Source organism: Astyanax mexicanus, chromosome 25, assembly GCF_023375975.1.
Source record: "Astyanax mexicanus isolate ESR-SI-001 chromosome 25, AstMex3_surface, whole genome shotgun sequence".
Classification (NCBI taxonomy): Eukaryota; Metazoa; Chordata; class Actinopteri; order Characiformes; family Acestrorhamphidae; genus Astyanax; species Astyanax mexicanus.
The window spans coordinates 16,157,548-16,173,541 of NC_064432.1; the positions used below are offsets into that span (position 1 = coordinate 16,157,548).

At 37.1% G+C, this 15,994-nt stretch overlaps 1 protein-coding gene across 1 annotated transcript; it reads right to left on the reverse strand.

Annotated features, from left to right (window-relative positions):
* Positions 1-877: 877 nt before the first annotated feature.
* On the reverse strand, positions 878-15,364 carry LOC111195219 (polyribonucleotide nucleotidyltransferase 1, mitochondrial). Its single transcript, XM_022681878.2, has 28 exons — positions 15,163-15,364; positions 13,507-13,567; positions 12,214-12,288; positions 11,984-12,089; positions 11,509-11,558; positions 11,361-11,424; positions 11,207-11,254; positions 10,968-11,081; positions 10,172-10,358; positions 9,976-10,027; positions 9,288-9,345; positions 9,061-9,157; positions 8,653-8,755; positions 8,465-8,535; positions 7,853-7,889; positions 7,680-7,746; positions 7,510-7,599; positions 7,116-7,169; positions 6,642-6,751; positions 6,477-6,548; positions 6,312-6,375; positions 5,851-5,934; positions 5,657-5,740; positions 5,414-5,520; positions 5,111-5,166; positions 4,906-4,984; positions 4,732-4,779; positions 878-1,298 (listed from the first exon to the last, which is right to left on the reverse strand). Exons 1-28 carry the CDS (start codon positions 15,282-15,284, stop codon positions 1,146-1,148), a joined length of 2,313 nt encoding a protein of 770 aa, XP_022537599.2. The 5' UTR covers positions 15,285-15,364; the 3' UTR covers positions 878-1,145.
* Between the last annotated feature and the right edge of the window lie 630 nt (positions 15,365-15,994).

Genomic DNA, 15,994 nt, shown 5'->3' on the forward strand with positions numbered 1-15,994 from the left:
TCTAAACATTTAAATGAACATTGATTCCATGTCAGAATTTCAACACTAACCAATGCCTATTAGGCAATGTTAAATAAAGGTAGTTTTGGGAGGGATTTTTCCATAACGCTTTGTCAGGTAAATGTCAAAATTATTGCAATAATCATTAATTCATTAAATGATAATTATGGTTATTTTGACATTTACCTAACAAAGAACATAAAACATAATAATAAGAACATAACAAATATAACTGCCCAAAATACAAACAAACAAACAGACGAACAAATAAATAAATTAATTAATTAATAAATAAAGGCGCATTTGGTGCGAAGGAGGGCGGTTAACACGTCCGTTTTGGACGTCCGGAGACTTTTGAAATTGGGTGCTACCCTTTTATAAGCCACTGAGTGTAGGTTTATGTATAATGAATTTTAATATTTGAATTATTGGTGTATTTATTCTGTCTCTTTGGCAGGTCAAAAAGCAGTAACAGTAACACCTGTTCAAATAAAACAGACCTGTCTAATGTGTTTAAACTACTGCAGGAACCCCCTTTAAATGTCCCTTCATACATACACTGCAAGAACACATAGTACCAGCAAAAAGAAAATGCAAACAAGTTAAACATTTAATGAATGTAAAGATTAATACAAACAATATATCTCTCACCAAGAGGTACAATTCCTAAAAGTACCTTCTGAAATGTAAACACTTTAACACACTCCTAATGGCAAGATTCAGTGTCCTATAATCAGACCACACCTGAAAACATACTGCCTGAGGCACATGCTGAGATTTGCAACAATTCGGGTGTTATTTGTTTAAACTTTAAACAGGAAACATTTCCTCTAAAGGATTTCACAATTGATTGACATTCTTGACCACAGAAGCCAAATTTATTTTCCCAATTTTTTATTTGTTAAAAAAGTGCATATAAACAAAAATATCCTATAAAACAATACCCACTCATGAAATATCTAAATGTACTGGACTATGGTTACATAAATAAAAACATGAGATCCCCATGTTCTCTTATATCCGTTAATGTGAGAAGGCTGGAGTGAACCCCCCTCTCAATGTCTGAGTGAAGGAAACTGAACAAAGAAATACACTGAATTGCTGATACCCTACATGCCCCTAATACTCCTGAGCAGTCCTGCAGGTCAGGGGGAAGTCTCAGACAGGCCGTGTGTTGTTCCCATAGTGATACTCTGTTTGTCATTAAGAGTCTTCACCACTGTGGCTGTAGGAGAATGAAGCACTTTACGAGACAACCTCATCCTTCCATCTGTCGGGTCACGTCCAAAATATTTCACCTGTAAATGCAGGTATAACACACATCGTTTAAACAGCACATTTAAGCAGCACTAAGTAAGAATTCATATGTGAGAATTCAGCACTAATGCTTTAATTGTTTTACAATCTACATTAGTCAGACACTTACAGTGAGGAAAATAAGTATTTGAACACCCTGCGACTTTGCAATTTCTCCCACTTAGAAATCATAGAGGGGTCTAAAATTTTCATCTTAGGTGCATGTCCACTGTGAGAGACATCTAAAAAACATCTAAAAAAAAAAACATGAAAAAAAATGATTTTTAAATAATTGATTGTGTTACTGCTGCAAATAAGTATTTGAACACCTGCCAATCAGCAAAAATTCTGGCCCTCAAAGACCGGTTAGTCTGCCTCTAAAAAGTCCACCTCCAATCCACTTATTATTCTAATTTTGAAGGACCTGTTTGAGGATGTTAGCTGCATAAAGACACCTGTCCTGCCTACACAATCAGTAAGACTCCAACTACTAACATAGTTAAGACCAAAACGCTGTTCAAAGTTGTAGACCTCCACAAGGCTGGAAAGGGCTATGGGGCAATTGTTAAGCAGCTTGGTGGAAAAAGATCAGCTGATGGAGCAATTATTAAAATACGAAAGAAGCTAAACATGACTGTCAATCTCCCTCAGAATGGAGCCCCATGCAAGATCTCACCTCCCGGCATATCAATGATCATAAGAAAGGTAAGGAATCAGCCCAGAACTCGCGGGAGGAGCTGGTCAATGACCTGAAGAACTATGATGTCATAGTTTAAAGTCATGCATGGCACGGATGTTTCCCCTGCTTAAATCAGCACAAGTCCAGGCCCATCTTAAATTTGCCCATGACCATTTGGATGATCCAGAGAAGTCGTGGGAGAAAGTTATGTGGTCAGATGAGACCAAAATAGAATTTTTTATTCTTAATTCCACTTGACGTGTTTGGAGGATGAAGAATGACGAGTACCATCCCAAAAACACCATCCCTACTGTGAAGCATGGGGGTGGAAGCATCATGCTTTGAGGACGTTTTTTTTCTGCACATGGGACAGGACGACTACACTGTATTAAGGAGAGGATGACCAAGGCCATGTATTGCGAGATTCTGGGGAACAACCTCCTTCCCTTAGTTAGAGCACTGAAGATGGGTCGTGGCTGGGTCTTCCAACATGACAATGACCCAAAGCACACAGCCAAGATAACCAAGGAGTGGGTCCGTAAGAAGCACGTCAAGGTTCTGGAGTGGCCTAGCCAGTCTCCAGACCCAAACCCTATAGAAAATATTTGAAGGAAGCTCAAACTCCGTTTTTCTCAGCGACAGCCCAGAAACCTGGCTGATCTGGAGAAGATCTGTTTGGAGGAATAGGCCAGAATCCCTGCTACAGCGTGTGCAAACCTGGTGAAAAACTACAGGAAACGTTTGACCTCTGTAATTTCATGCAAAGGCTACTGTACCAAATATTAACATTGATTTTCACAGGTGTTCAAATACTTATTTGCAGCAGTAACACACAAATAAATTATGAACAAAATCATACATGGTGATTTCTGGTCTTTTTTTTTTAAGATTATGTCTCTCATATTGGACATGCACCTAAGATGAAGACCCCTCCATGATGGGAGAACTTGCAAAGTCACAGGGTGTTCAAATACCTATTTTCCTCACTATATATATATATATATATATATATATATATACAGGTGCTGGTCAACGAATTAGAATAATTTGAAATAGTGCAATCATGAAATTCTTTGAATGCATTTTTTGTGCAGAAAGCAAATCAGGTGTTCACCGCACCTGTCCTACTCGTTAGACTAATCACAGAACTCGTTACCTGGAATCTGCTCAGCTGAGCTTTCCAAAAGGCCCATTTAGGCCATTTAACTGTGACACTGTTGTTTTATTGAATTAGAATAATGGAGAAACCGTTTCATTGAATTAGAATAATTTTTATTATAATTACAATCATCACTTTCTCAGTATTTTGTGGCTGCCCCCTTGGCTTGTATGACTGCCTGAAGTCTCCGCGGCATCGATTTGACCAGCTTGTCGCAAGTTTCCGCACTCACAGCTTCCCAGGCAGTGGCGATGTTCTGCTTCAGTTGGTCCAGCGTAGTAGGCTTTCTGTCGCGAATTTTCCGCTTGACGATGGCCCAAAGGTTTTCAATGACATTGAGGTCAGGCGAGTTGGCCGGCCATGCCAAAACTTCAAGCTGTTTTTTAGTGAACCAATCTTTGGTCGACTTTGCCGCATGAGCCGGTGCAAGATCCTGTTGAAATATGAAGTCTTCTTCGCCGAACTGTTCCTCAACAGTCGGAATCAGGAACGTTTCCAGAACATCTTGATATACGGCAGCATTGACAGTCTTCTTGAGGAAGCAGAGTTTCCCTACACCTCGAGCGAACATGCATCCCCAGACCATAACGCTCTGGGGAAACTTGACGGATCTTTTCACGCACTCGTGGTTGTAGGTTTCGCCACCACGACGCCAGACACAAGGACCTTGGTCACCGAAGGAGATGCAGAAGCGTGATTCGTCACTGAAGACCACTTTCTGCCAGTCTTCAGCAGTCCACTCGCCGTGTTCTTTGGCCCACTTCAGCCGTTTCTCCATTTGTTTCTTGTTCAGCATCGGTTTTACTGCTGGAACGCGAGATTTGAAGCCAAGTTCGCGCAGACGACGGTAAGTGGTTGATCTGGAGACGTCAGCGCCGGTCTGCTTGTTCCACAAGTCGGTGAGCTCGGAAGTGGACTTGAACCGGTTGCTGACTGCGATCTTTCTCAGCTGCTTGTTGTCGCGAGCAGAAGTTTTTCGGACGCCGGAACAGTTGGTGCGCTTGCTGCAGTTTTTCTTGAGAGCTTTGCAGACGGAAGACTGCAGCAATTTTAGTTTGGGTCAAGCCTTGTTGGCGAAGGGCTTGAATTTGAGCCACTATTCCGGTTGAGAGGTCGCGCTGCTTACCCATGATTGATTTTACAACTTAGAAATTCTACTCAACCCTGACTTTATACTGCACAGTGAACACTCTTCACAGAAAACAAAAATTCGAGCATTTATTTTAATTCAATGAAACGGTTTCTCCATTATTCTAATTCAACAAAACAACAGTTTCACAGTTAAATGGCCTAAATGGGCCTTTTGGAAAGCTCAGCTGAGCAAATTTTTTTCCAGGTAACGAGTTCTGTGATTAGTCTAACGAGTAGGACAGGTGCGGTGAACACCTGATTTGCTTTCTGCACAAAAAATGCATTCAAAGAATTTCATGATTGCACTATTTCAAATTATTCTAATTCGTTGACCAGCACCTGTATATATATATATATATATATATATATATATATATATATATATATATATATATATATATATATATATATATTTCTGAATACTTTTGAATGTATTTACCCTTTGGAAGTCATAAAAAGTTCATACCTGAATTTGTTGACCAACCTCTAATCCAAGAGCACTGGGATGTTTGATCTGTTAAACACAACAAAATAAAAAAATAAACCCATCCATCCATTCTTTGTTTTCCTTTTTTAATATCACATTATTAATTCACTGAATCCAATTTAATTGTTGCATTTCCTTATGAGTAGGCCATACCCGTTTATGATCCAGCTGTGAGTTATGAAGAAGCACTGGAGTCATGTTGGGGTACAGTTTCACCATGACACCAATGTCCCTGTACAATTCAGCAAAACAAAAAAACAAAAAAAAACAGCAACACTTATCAGCATTACAGTTAATCAACTTCCAACTTTCTAAAAAAGTCTACTTATCAAAAGTGAACATGGTGATATGACAGTACCTTAACTCTGTGATGGTGGCTGTGTATATGGCACCAAATTCAAGCTGCTGTTCTTGCTGCAGGAAAAACAGAAATGTTGCATATCTCGTACTTGAATATAAAAAAAGTGCATATGAAAATAATGTGATGCTTTAAAGCAGAGGTTCTCAAACCCGTTCCCAGGGCATTGAAGATGGTTTTAATAGATTACAGCTCTCAACACATAGGGACACAAATGCCCGGTTGCATAAAACACCCTAAGGGATAAGGACTGGTTTAAGAAACTCTGCGTTAATGCATTAGAGAATAGCTGCTGAAATGTACATCATCCTTGCAGATCTCAGTGATGAACTCCTGAGCTTCATTCATAGCGTTTGGTGTTGGAGCGAAAACTGAGAAGGTTTCCTCATCTACTTGGCTTATTGTTACACCTGGAAAAAAAGACAGTAATAAAATAAAACAGCATATAACTTTAATCCCCAGCCACAGTACAAAAAATATTTTTTATAAATATTATATAATTTATTTAATCATTATTATTAAGCACACAGATAATCAAAGTCTTACCTGTTTCGGCTTGTAATCTACGGAGATTATGACCTCCAGGACCAACAAAGCGAGCTCGTCTTGTCACAGGCACTCGAACTTTCTCTTTAAAACAAAATAAAGACTTTTTTTTTACTGACTAAAATGGGACAGAGGTACATTTAACAAAGAAAATTAAACAAATAATAAATAAATCAGCAAAACATCAGGCATACCAACAAGTGGACCATTCTCCTTCCGGGAAACTCTTGGTTTAGAAATGGTTTTATTCATAATGCCCAAAATCTCTCTCTTGGCCACTGAAAAAAAGTGTAAGCAGTGAAATATGCTTTCCATATACATTAGGGATGCATTTAATATTCAGCAACCTAAATTTTTCGGCCAAAAAAGTAAAGAAGTAAAAAGCCTGAATAATTTATAACAAAAAGTAAGTTTTTGATGATGCAGTCAAATCTCAAATAACTGTGATGTAAAAATAAACTAATGTAAAAATTACTACGTATATTTTTTCTTCTTTTTTAACCATTTAATGAATAAAAAAAGTGGCAAAAATAATGAAAACCAGAAGAAATTGTGTTCAATATTCAGTATTTATATGTTTCATTTTGTTTGGTTGTGGACCAGTATTAGAATTTTGGTGCATCTCTACAATTCCATAAGAAATATTGTTTAGTACCTGTTGCCTGCTGTATAGCTTCCATTACAATCTTTAGAGGAAGACCTGGAATCTTAATATCAGCCTGATTGAAGGAAAAACACAGTAAATATGAAGAAGTACAAGAACACTGACCGGCAGAACCGGTCCAAGACACATCATGACCATTCACATGTTCCACATTACCTGTAAAGCTGTGATTCCCTTGTTTGTTCCAGCCATTTTAAAGTCCATGTCTCCATTGTAATCCTCAATTCCCTACAAAAACAAATTAAGTAAACATAACGAGAACCTTTACTGTCCTTTTACTGTCTCTGGAACAAAAATCACATTTAAGTGAAGTACACTTACCAAAATGTCAGTTAATAATCTGTAGTCCTCAATGTCAGAGACTTTCTGAGGGTTGGGCTTAGATATTAGACCAACAGCAACACCAGCCACTGCTGAAGATATCGGGACACCTGAAATCAGAATCAATAAATTAATAAGTAAAAGAATAAAGTTACTTATAGTGGGTTGATGTGAATTTTAGACCACTTTAATTCGATACTTATACCAAAGGATTATACCTGCCTATTATCCCATATTTTACTTGAATCTTAAGTGCATTATCAATATCATGTTGGATCACTGACTTCAGTTGAAAGCTCCAGTATTTTTTATACTGTAATAAACACTTCAGAAAAAATATTGCATAATCACTTTTTTCTCAATATTGTACAGCTCTATTTAAAACATGTCTTAAAGCAATCCAGCAATAACAATCATTGCAAGCCAGGCATTTGCTGTCCTTATTTGGGTGAATGGAGTCGCCACAGCTCATACCTGCATCCATTAGAGCCAGGCTGCCCCCACATGCAGACGCCATAGATGAGGACCCTACAGAATAAAGAATCAGAAAAGTAGCATCACATTGTTCTCTGAAATATGACAGAATATTAGGACAGTCATGATTACCCAATTTGTTACTCAAATTAATCACATTGTAGCGAATATGTAGTAATCAGTTTGTGTATATTAAAAAAAAAAACTTCCTACTGATCTCTAAGAAGTGAAACATGATTTTATGTGTGTAAACAATTTTGTTCAGTTTAAAAAAGTCATAAGCTGCAAAATAATCAATAAATTCACAAAAATAATGAAGAATGAGAGTCCTAATTATAATATGTCACATGTCTGAAGACTAATAGTGAAGAGCATTATATTCCAGAAGACACACCATTGGACTCCAGCACCTCTGAGGTCACTCGTATCGTGAAGGGAAAGTCTTCAGGAATAACCGGCCTCAAGGCTTTCTCTGCCAAAGCCCCTGGACACACAGAACATTTTATTATACAATAAATAACTGAACATAACACTAATAAAACACTCACATACTCATATACTCACCATGACCAAGCTCTCTTCTGTTCATTCCACCCATCTTCCCAGTCTCGTTTGTTGCATAGGGAGGAAACTGAGAGAGAGAGAGAGAGAGAGAGATTAGAGAGTAAATATGTCACAGTACTGTAATAAAAAAAAATCTAAAATGCTAACGTCTAGTAAAAGGTTTCAATACTTACCTCATAGTGAAGCATGAAATTCTTGCCTTTAATCCCACTAATTAAGAGGGGAAAATTAAATCAGACAACAGAGCAGTGTAATGCACATGCAGAATATAAAAGAATGATGTCATTTAAAATTTTTGTAGAGTTGTGTACTGCAGCATATCACTATACTTAAAACTTAAACATTTTTAAAGCAACATATTTTGGTGGTTTTACATTTACAAAATTGTGTTAAATGCACTTTATTACTTTTTTTCTATGTATTTTAGTTATTTCATATTTTGTACCTACTCTATTCAGCCTTTAATTTCTTTCTCATGAAATTGCTTATTACATGTGTTAAGTACAACTCCTTTCTCCTACTCTGCATCATGATTTACAGCTTAATGAGTTGGTTTCCTGGAGTGAGGCTAAAACTTAGGTAAAGAATTATGTGATATAAAACATTATTTGTTTTTTCATGTTGGTTTTGTGTTTATTACATATTTATTTATGTAAACGTAATTTTCTGTAACAGGAAATAGTATGCAGTCTTGGCCAGGTCTCGGCCTCGGATGAGAGATTTTAATCTCAAGGGACCTCCTTGTTAAATAAAGGTTAAAAAAAAATCCAAACAGGAAGCTTTACCTCAGAGCTGTGGTTATGACGTCTGGTTTTACACTGGACTCTATGGAGTCGAATGTTACACTGCAAAGCACCTGCAGTAGTATTAGACAAGCATTAAGCTGCAAGATGGTGAAAATGGAACCACTAGACATTTATTAATTTGCCATAAATATTTGATTTAAAAGCTGTGTATAGTAACTATTTGTTACCTGGGTTTGACCCCTCTGAAACAGTGCAGAGCCATGCAGTGGCTTAAATATGTCCACTTCACATGAAATATCTCTTAAAGACGTCAGGTCTCTTCCATCACACCTTACACAACACAACCAAATGGGAAGGAGGTTAGTTCAACACACATTTGCTTACTTATGCAATTATCCAATCAGCATAATGGGTGGTAATGATTGTGACCAGTTATTTTCATTTTGTATGACTAGAGGCAGATTATGTCTGCCCAATATTGTTTACTTTACTCCAATTTTGAAAACTCATAACAAATAGTTTAATATTATGTCTGTGTTGTTAAAAAAAATAAAAATAAAAATAAAAATAAAAAGTTCCCAATATCGTGCAGACCTAGTTAGGACTTGATCTGTAAGATCTGTGAAGCATCTCACCTTTTATATTCGTTAAGTATTAGGTTACGGAAGACCTCTTTAGACACTGTGTCGAAGGACTCGATTACTTCATAAGACTCTGCTTGAGGGAACTTCTCTATAAAGAATAGTTCAAAAGCACGTGTTATGATGACACATCTACTACCTTAAACATTCCTTCGTTAAGTACAGTATTGTATGTTTATCATATTTGGTGAATTTAACTGTTTTGAGAACAATTACACTACCTTTAATTTTTTCCTCTGTGTCAAGTCGTACTTTGTTTATGGCTTCATCTCTGGAAACCTGAAGTATCATACAAATACAGTCACGTGAAAAAAATGTCACAACCCTCGAAAACTTGTCTTTTTTTTTTTATCTCTGCTTTTCTCTCCGATTTAGCTTCGACAATTACCCCACCTAGTCTCCTGGACCCTTTTACTAGCAATGCCCAAAAACCAGGAGGGTGAGGACTAGCACATGCCTCCTCCAACACATGTGAAGCCAACCACCGCCTATTTGCAAACTGCTGCTGATGTAGCATTAATGAGTAGCCAGTGCACACGGAGGAAAGCGCAGCAATTCAGCTCGGTCCAATACATCAGCCTCGACACCTGTGCTGACTTACATCTCCTCTAGTAGTGGCGTGGGGAGAAAGCGCCATCTACAGAAAGAACAAGGGCAATTGTGCCCTCTCGGGACTCTGGCAGCAGCATATTTTGGTTACATTTTTTTACATTCATAAATGTGCTTCGTTCAGACAATATGGAGAGATGAGGTTATATAACTTTACTAATTATAACTTTTGTAATTAGGCTTAGACTTCAAACTGGAGGCATTCAGAGGTGGGGTGTCCTATTTATTTCATGTTACTGTACAATCAAATACAACCAACAGCCAGAAAACAGGATGGGAAAATATGTACGGTGAAATTACCTTGTCATGTGAAAAGTCTGTAAAGACAGCATAGACTCTTTTACTGGCCAGCCTGAAAGCATACAGAAAGTACTATTTCAAAGTATTTTATAACATTATATTTTGTAATACATAACATAGGCACACTGACATAAACTGCAGCTAATCGAGGCTACAATTAAATAAAATTTATAAATAAATAAATATCATTTCTTACTGTCGAGCATGTTCCACCATCTCGGGGGGTGCGGTGAAGAGTCTGGACGGTGTGCGCTTCACCACCTTCTGCTCTCTGGCCAGCTGCTGGATGGCATGAATGATCTGCTGGGTGTGTTTTACTCCCAGCTTCACAGCATGACAGAAGTCCTGTTGCAGTATATTCTCTGCAGCAGCCTCCATCATCACTAAAACATTCAAATCAGTTATTAAAACAACACATACTCAACATTTGTGTGTTTCATAATTTCTTTCAATATGATTATTATATCAATTTTACCGTTAATACCAGTATATGCAATACATATATTATGTTTTCACTGGCTGCTATTAATGACCTTAATTAAAAAAAGAAGTTTAGGCATTTGGATATGATTACAGACAAAAGGAAATAGTCAAATCACAGCTATATTCAAAAATCATTATTGGCAGGATTACAATCAAATATAAAATCACTAGAAAAAGAAAGTGAACCTTAGAAGATGTCATATACAGGGGCACAACATTGGAAGTGGCAACAGAAGCATTACTTAATGCCTGGAAAGGAAAAAACCACCAATTGTGAAAGAAATAAAGAAAATCCAAAACTAACGGAGACTTGCGGAGTCCTGGTAAAAATCCCTAATAATTGTAAGGAAGAAAGTCCAGCAGAGATTTTGCTGCTTTTTTAGAGTCCTGTCAATATGGCCCAAGGGCCTAGTCTAGGGATTACATGCTTGGCTCCTTGGTTCCTTTTTTTCAGCTTATGTGATTTTATGCTACAAATTATGCGGTGGCATGGAAAAAAAAAAACTTACCCACTTGGCTGCAAGGAGCTCCTGCAATCACCAGGTTCAGTTTACTGGAGCTCATTTCCCTCCGAGTCGGATTTACAATAAACTCTTCACCTACAAGACCAATGCGCACTGCACCTGCATAGCAAAATGATACAAATGCAACTGTATTTATATGTAATCATGGTATCACACAATAACAAATCCATAATGTAAGCAAAGTGCATGACAAAATGACATTATCTAAACGAGGGTAGACTTACCAATAGGCCCATTCCAAGGAATGTCAGAGAGGGCGAGGGCAGCGGATGCTATGACAAGACAACAAACAGTTAAACAGAGACATCCTCAATGAAGATACAAAAAACACACTGTATATTACTAAAGACATGCTGTTTTAGTGTTATTCCATCATACCTCCATTGATTGCAAGCACATCTGGGTCATTGACACCATCAACAGCCAATATGTTGCACAAAACCTTTGTGAAAATATGAGAGGAATGGTTAAGCCTTGCTGCTGAGTAAAAAGTCACAGAGATAATGCTAATATGAAAAGACTATACCTGTGTATCATAGAAGTAACCCGCAGGAAAGAGAGGTCTGATGGAGCGGTCTGAGGATAAATACAGCAGTGAGAGAAAAAAAAAGTGTTGATTGCAAGTGTTGAGTACATATGTGCTTTATTTCATGATCACAATTGACACTTGTTATCTATTTAAGTTTCAAGTTCTGGATTTTGTTCTCAATGGAAATTAGGTGAAGAGATCATAACCAGATTTAAAGACTGCTGATCTACGCTGATCTGCCCTTGAAGTAGTACTATGAGGGAACTGGTATTTTAGGAGCCACCCTAATGGACTATAAATGTGCCTTTGTTGACCAACTGAGAGTAAAAGCAGAACCAGAAATAAATGCTACATGTTTCTAGAAGGAATGACAGAGATGCCCTTCCTAATCTTTTGACTATGACTTATTAAATACCTTCATAATAGTGCTTAGAACAATTGGTGCAGTTAAAATACAGTATATTAATCTGACCTATTAGCCTGCTGGTGAGGATTTCAAAGTCAGTTGTGCCCAGTTCTCTCCGCAAGTAGTTTGTGGGAATTCTTCCAGCAGCTGCTGCTTTCTGCCTGTAATCAACCTGTTGGCAAGACAGGGAATACATTTTATTGTTCCAAATGTGTGCTTAGTTTAGCAGCAGAGAAAAAAATGTTTAGACAAAAATCAAGATGCATCTGAAGCCTAAATATAATTTCCTCACTTACCACAAGGGGCATAAATTGGGACGGTGATGGTTTTGTCTTGCTGACAGCTGTGACCATCACTGATGTCTCTCCCAGCTATAAGTTTGGAATAACAAGAGCAAACACATAATTTGTTTAGAAGCTAAGTCTTATTACTCTGCAGCCTGGATATCATTACCAGCCTGACATACAAGGGTTGAACTTAAGGGAATTTAATTTGTTTTTGTCCTGACGGACAGTTCTGGTGGAAGCAGGAGAGTTGAGGTGCACACTGAATTCTCCCGTGATTTGGGCAGGCGTGTTTTTTTGGATACAATACAGGTTAGCACCCGAACATCCCTTTCAAACAGCTTCCTCTTGCGTCCACAGTTAATCCTGTTGGATGTGGTTCGTCCAACAGGATTAACAGGTGGTATGCTGACAATACCCTGGATACGGGTGGCACAACAAAGCAACTAGGTTTAGGGTGCAGACACTTTTTCCATTCAGGGCTAAAATTCTTTTTTTCCTTTAATAAACAAAATTATAATTTAAAAATGGCTTTTTATATTTACTCAGGATATCTTTATCTGATATTAAAGTTTGTTTTAAAATTGGAAAAATATTAATATGATAAAAAAACAAAAACTAACGAAATCTGTAGGGGAGGGGGGCAAATACTTTTCCACTCCACTGTATTTATGATTGAAAGCAGTCTGTATTTCATTTTAATCGTTTGTTTACAGTAATAAGCAAGCACTATTATGCCACACACAATTTATTATTGTATACAAAATCAGAATTTTGTTAAGTTACTATGTACGAAATACACAAATGTTTATATATATTTTTTGTTTTACTGACTGTATGAAACACTTATATTAACACTAAATATTTTTTTTTTTTTGCAGTAGTATATTTAAGAAATCATATCGTGAAAGAATATTGTTATTGCGAAATACCACAAAATAGTGTGATACAATTTTAGGGCAATACTGCCCACCCCAATTTCAACCATTTTAAACTGATATAAAGTCTTGTAAATATTTTTAATACAGCAATACAATTTCAATACAGTTCCAGAAAATGTGGCTAATATTAAGTAGTTTATTAGATAAATAGACATATTGAATTTCCTATAATGAACTAGCTACATGCTGATATGTTACCTCAGAGACAGATGGTTAGTTGCCAAGTAACAAAACGCTTTTTCATTCTCTATCACATCTTACTTAGCACATAAGAGACACCATTAGTAGAACTAGCCATGTCGTTTTGCTATCTAGCTCTAATTAACTTTACAACTTTTTTATACTGTATGAGACTTGGTTTTACCTGAACAACAGAACATCCATCAGCAAATCTGGCAAGCTTCCCAGATGATATTTGAAGTTTTCTTGGGGAAAAAAAATAGAAAAGAATTAAAATTTCAGTTTAATGTTAATTCCAATTCAGATGAACAAGATATTCAGTGTTTCAGAATATTAAATTAATACTGTGAAAAGCGAGTGAATGAAATGAGTAATAAAAGGATTTCTGTACACAGTACAGATTTTTTCCTTTATAGGAAGTATAAAATCCATAAATCATGAAAAAAACTGTACTTTTTGTTTTTTTTGCAGCACATAGGTTCCATTAGAGACTCCCCAGCTTATCTCAAAAGTATTTTATGGAGCACCATCATTCCGGAGGGAACACAGTTCACCCATGGTAGGGCGATGCCTGGCATTAGACACGGTGCCAAGACAAACTGTATAAGAGTCTCTGTACATCTGTGTCAGCACTAATATTGTGTGTTTGGCTGATGTCCTGTCCTGTCTAATGCAACAGCATCTCATCTATATGTTGTTTTAATTTAGTCAGGTTCATAGTACAAAGAAACCCAGGCAGAGCAGCAGAATGTCCTGCAGTCCACTTTCTGCTCTAGTTCAGACGTTTTCTCATTATGATTATTTATTTATCTGAAAAATATTTCTGTTTAATTCTAGGGCCTTTATTCTAGGGCCTATTTGTTTTTTATAGCAGAAATTAATATTTTCTTAAAATCTCGGTTTGCATTTTAAAATATAATAATTAATAATTATACATATTATAATCACGTGCAGCATACATATGCAATGCAGACTGCAGAGTCAACTGTAATAACCTAAACTGGAGTACCTGGAGTAACCTACTGTATTTAAATTATTCCACTGGCATCCTCAGCTCCTCTGTATGTGCTATGTCCTTATTTAACTCCTGTTTCTCCAGTTTCTTTGGGTTCGGTGAGGCAGCGTCACAAATTATAAAAGCAAGTCCATTTCTACCACTTCTACTGCACGGCTTAGAGGGTCAGTGTAACATTTATTAATTTATTTTTCTGAGTGTTTGAGGCTAAATGTAAAATGTCTAAAAATAAAAAATTGGATGTAAAAACTCTTTTTTTAAAGTAGTGCAGTACACAGGAAATAAGTTTTCATCCATTTCAAATTTTAGTTGTTTCATCTCTGCCCCTTAAAATCGGAATTTCAGGAAAATTGAAAAAATGTGGTACAAGATACAAAAATAGACAAATCTAAAAAAATCAAGAGAATATTCAGCTTTGAATTTTTCTTGAAATTCTATTTACGAATTTAGCTTGATGCTGTTAGAAAAGTAAACTGCTAAACGTTAACTTACACTGACCTTTAGAGTATCTATACCTTAAATATGGCGCTTTAGTGAAGTTATGCATAGTAAACACACCCCAGCTCAACACCAACGTCAATAGACGTTAATTTCAGGTTGAACGTTGGTCATGACGTCAGATGACAGAAATTTTACGTCAGGATAACGTCTAACACTCTTACGTGCCTGCAGTGACGTGACTGGCAACGACTGAGTTCTTTCATCATCTGGAGCTAATAGTTAATAGAATATAGGCCTAACGCTGCTCTGAGGGTCACAGCATGTCCAGTAGAGACCTGTGTTGGCTCTGGAGATTCTGACGCTGCTTTACTCTCGTTTTCTTACCTTCCCTCCCCTAAATCCACCGCAGCCCGCCTCTCAGTGCCGTGGCTCGCCCACACGCTCCGGTGACAGAACCGCGCGTTCAGCCGGGCCGCAGAAACACCCAGCCGGAGAAGAAACCTCATGTTCAGGGAGAAACCGGACTGTATGTTCTGTATGACACATGAACACACAGGCTCAGGGGGCAGCCATTAATCACGTGACAGTAAACACACCCATTCTCCTCTCTGATTGGACCAGAGAACTCCTAAAGAACGGAACACCAGAGATTTCCCACTTGAGCATCTCTTTCGGGTTTGTTTAACCAGTAGGGGGCGCTCCAGCGGGAGTGCAAAATGAATGGGTTCCTTCGGAGCAACTCAGCAAAATCAGAGTTTATAAATGTTTATTAACTTTCATACTGAAAGATAGAACTAATTTTCTCAACACAGAACAATATCAAATGCTTCAGCATCACAGACATCACTTTTAGCTATAAACATGTCAAAATATTCATTTCAAAATGAAGTTCAGAAAAGAGCCAATTTAATTGTTTTATTCATTATACTTTGACATGAGCAGATTTACTTAAATATTTGTTTTATATTTTCTATTACAGTTACAAGTATGCTTTTTCAGTAATGGTCCTTATCAAACGTTTTTCATGAAAACGTTTTATCTAATGCTTGAATGGAAATCCTTAAGATTTAGTGGTGTAATGTCAGGCAGACAATCAACAAAAATCCTGGCCTGTTAAGGGGTTAAGAGATTACAGTTGGTAAGTAGCAATGTAAATAATCTTTGGAAATGGATTTAAAAAATGTCAATTTACAAAGCCTTTGTCTGTAGTTGGTGA

What these genes read in the sequence shown, in the direction of transcription:
- LOC111195219 (XM_022681878.2), bottom strand. Translation starts at nt 15,284, where the DNA reads ATGAGGTTTCTTCTCCGGCTGGGTGTTTCTGCGGCCCGGCTGAACGCG. An exon ending in CAGACTTTTCACATGACAAG is followed by an intron (nt 9,346 to 9,975) that starts GTAATTTCACCG and finishes ATGATACTTCAG; the next exon opens with GTTTCCAGAGATGAAGCCAT. An exon ending in CCTGGCTCTAATGGATGCAG is followed by an intron (nt 6,752 to 7,115) that starts GTATGAGCTGTG and finishes TTCTGATTTCAG; the next exon opens with GTGTCCCGATATCTTCAGCA.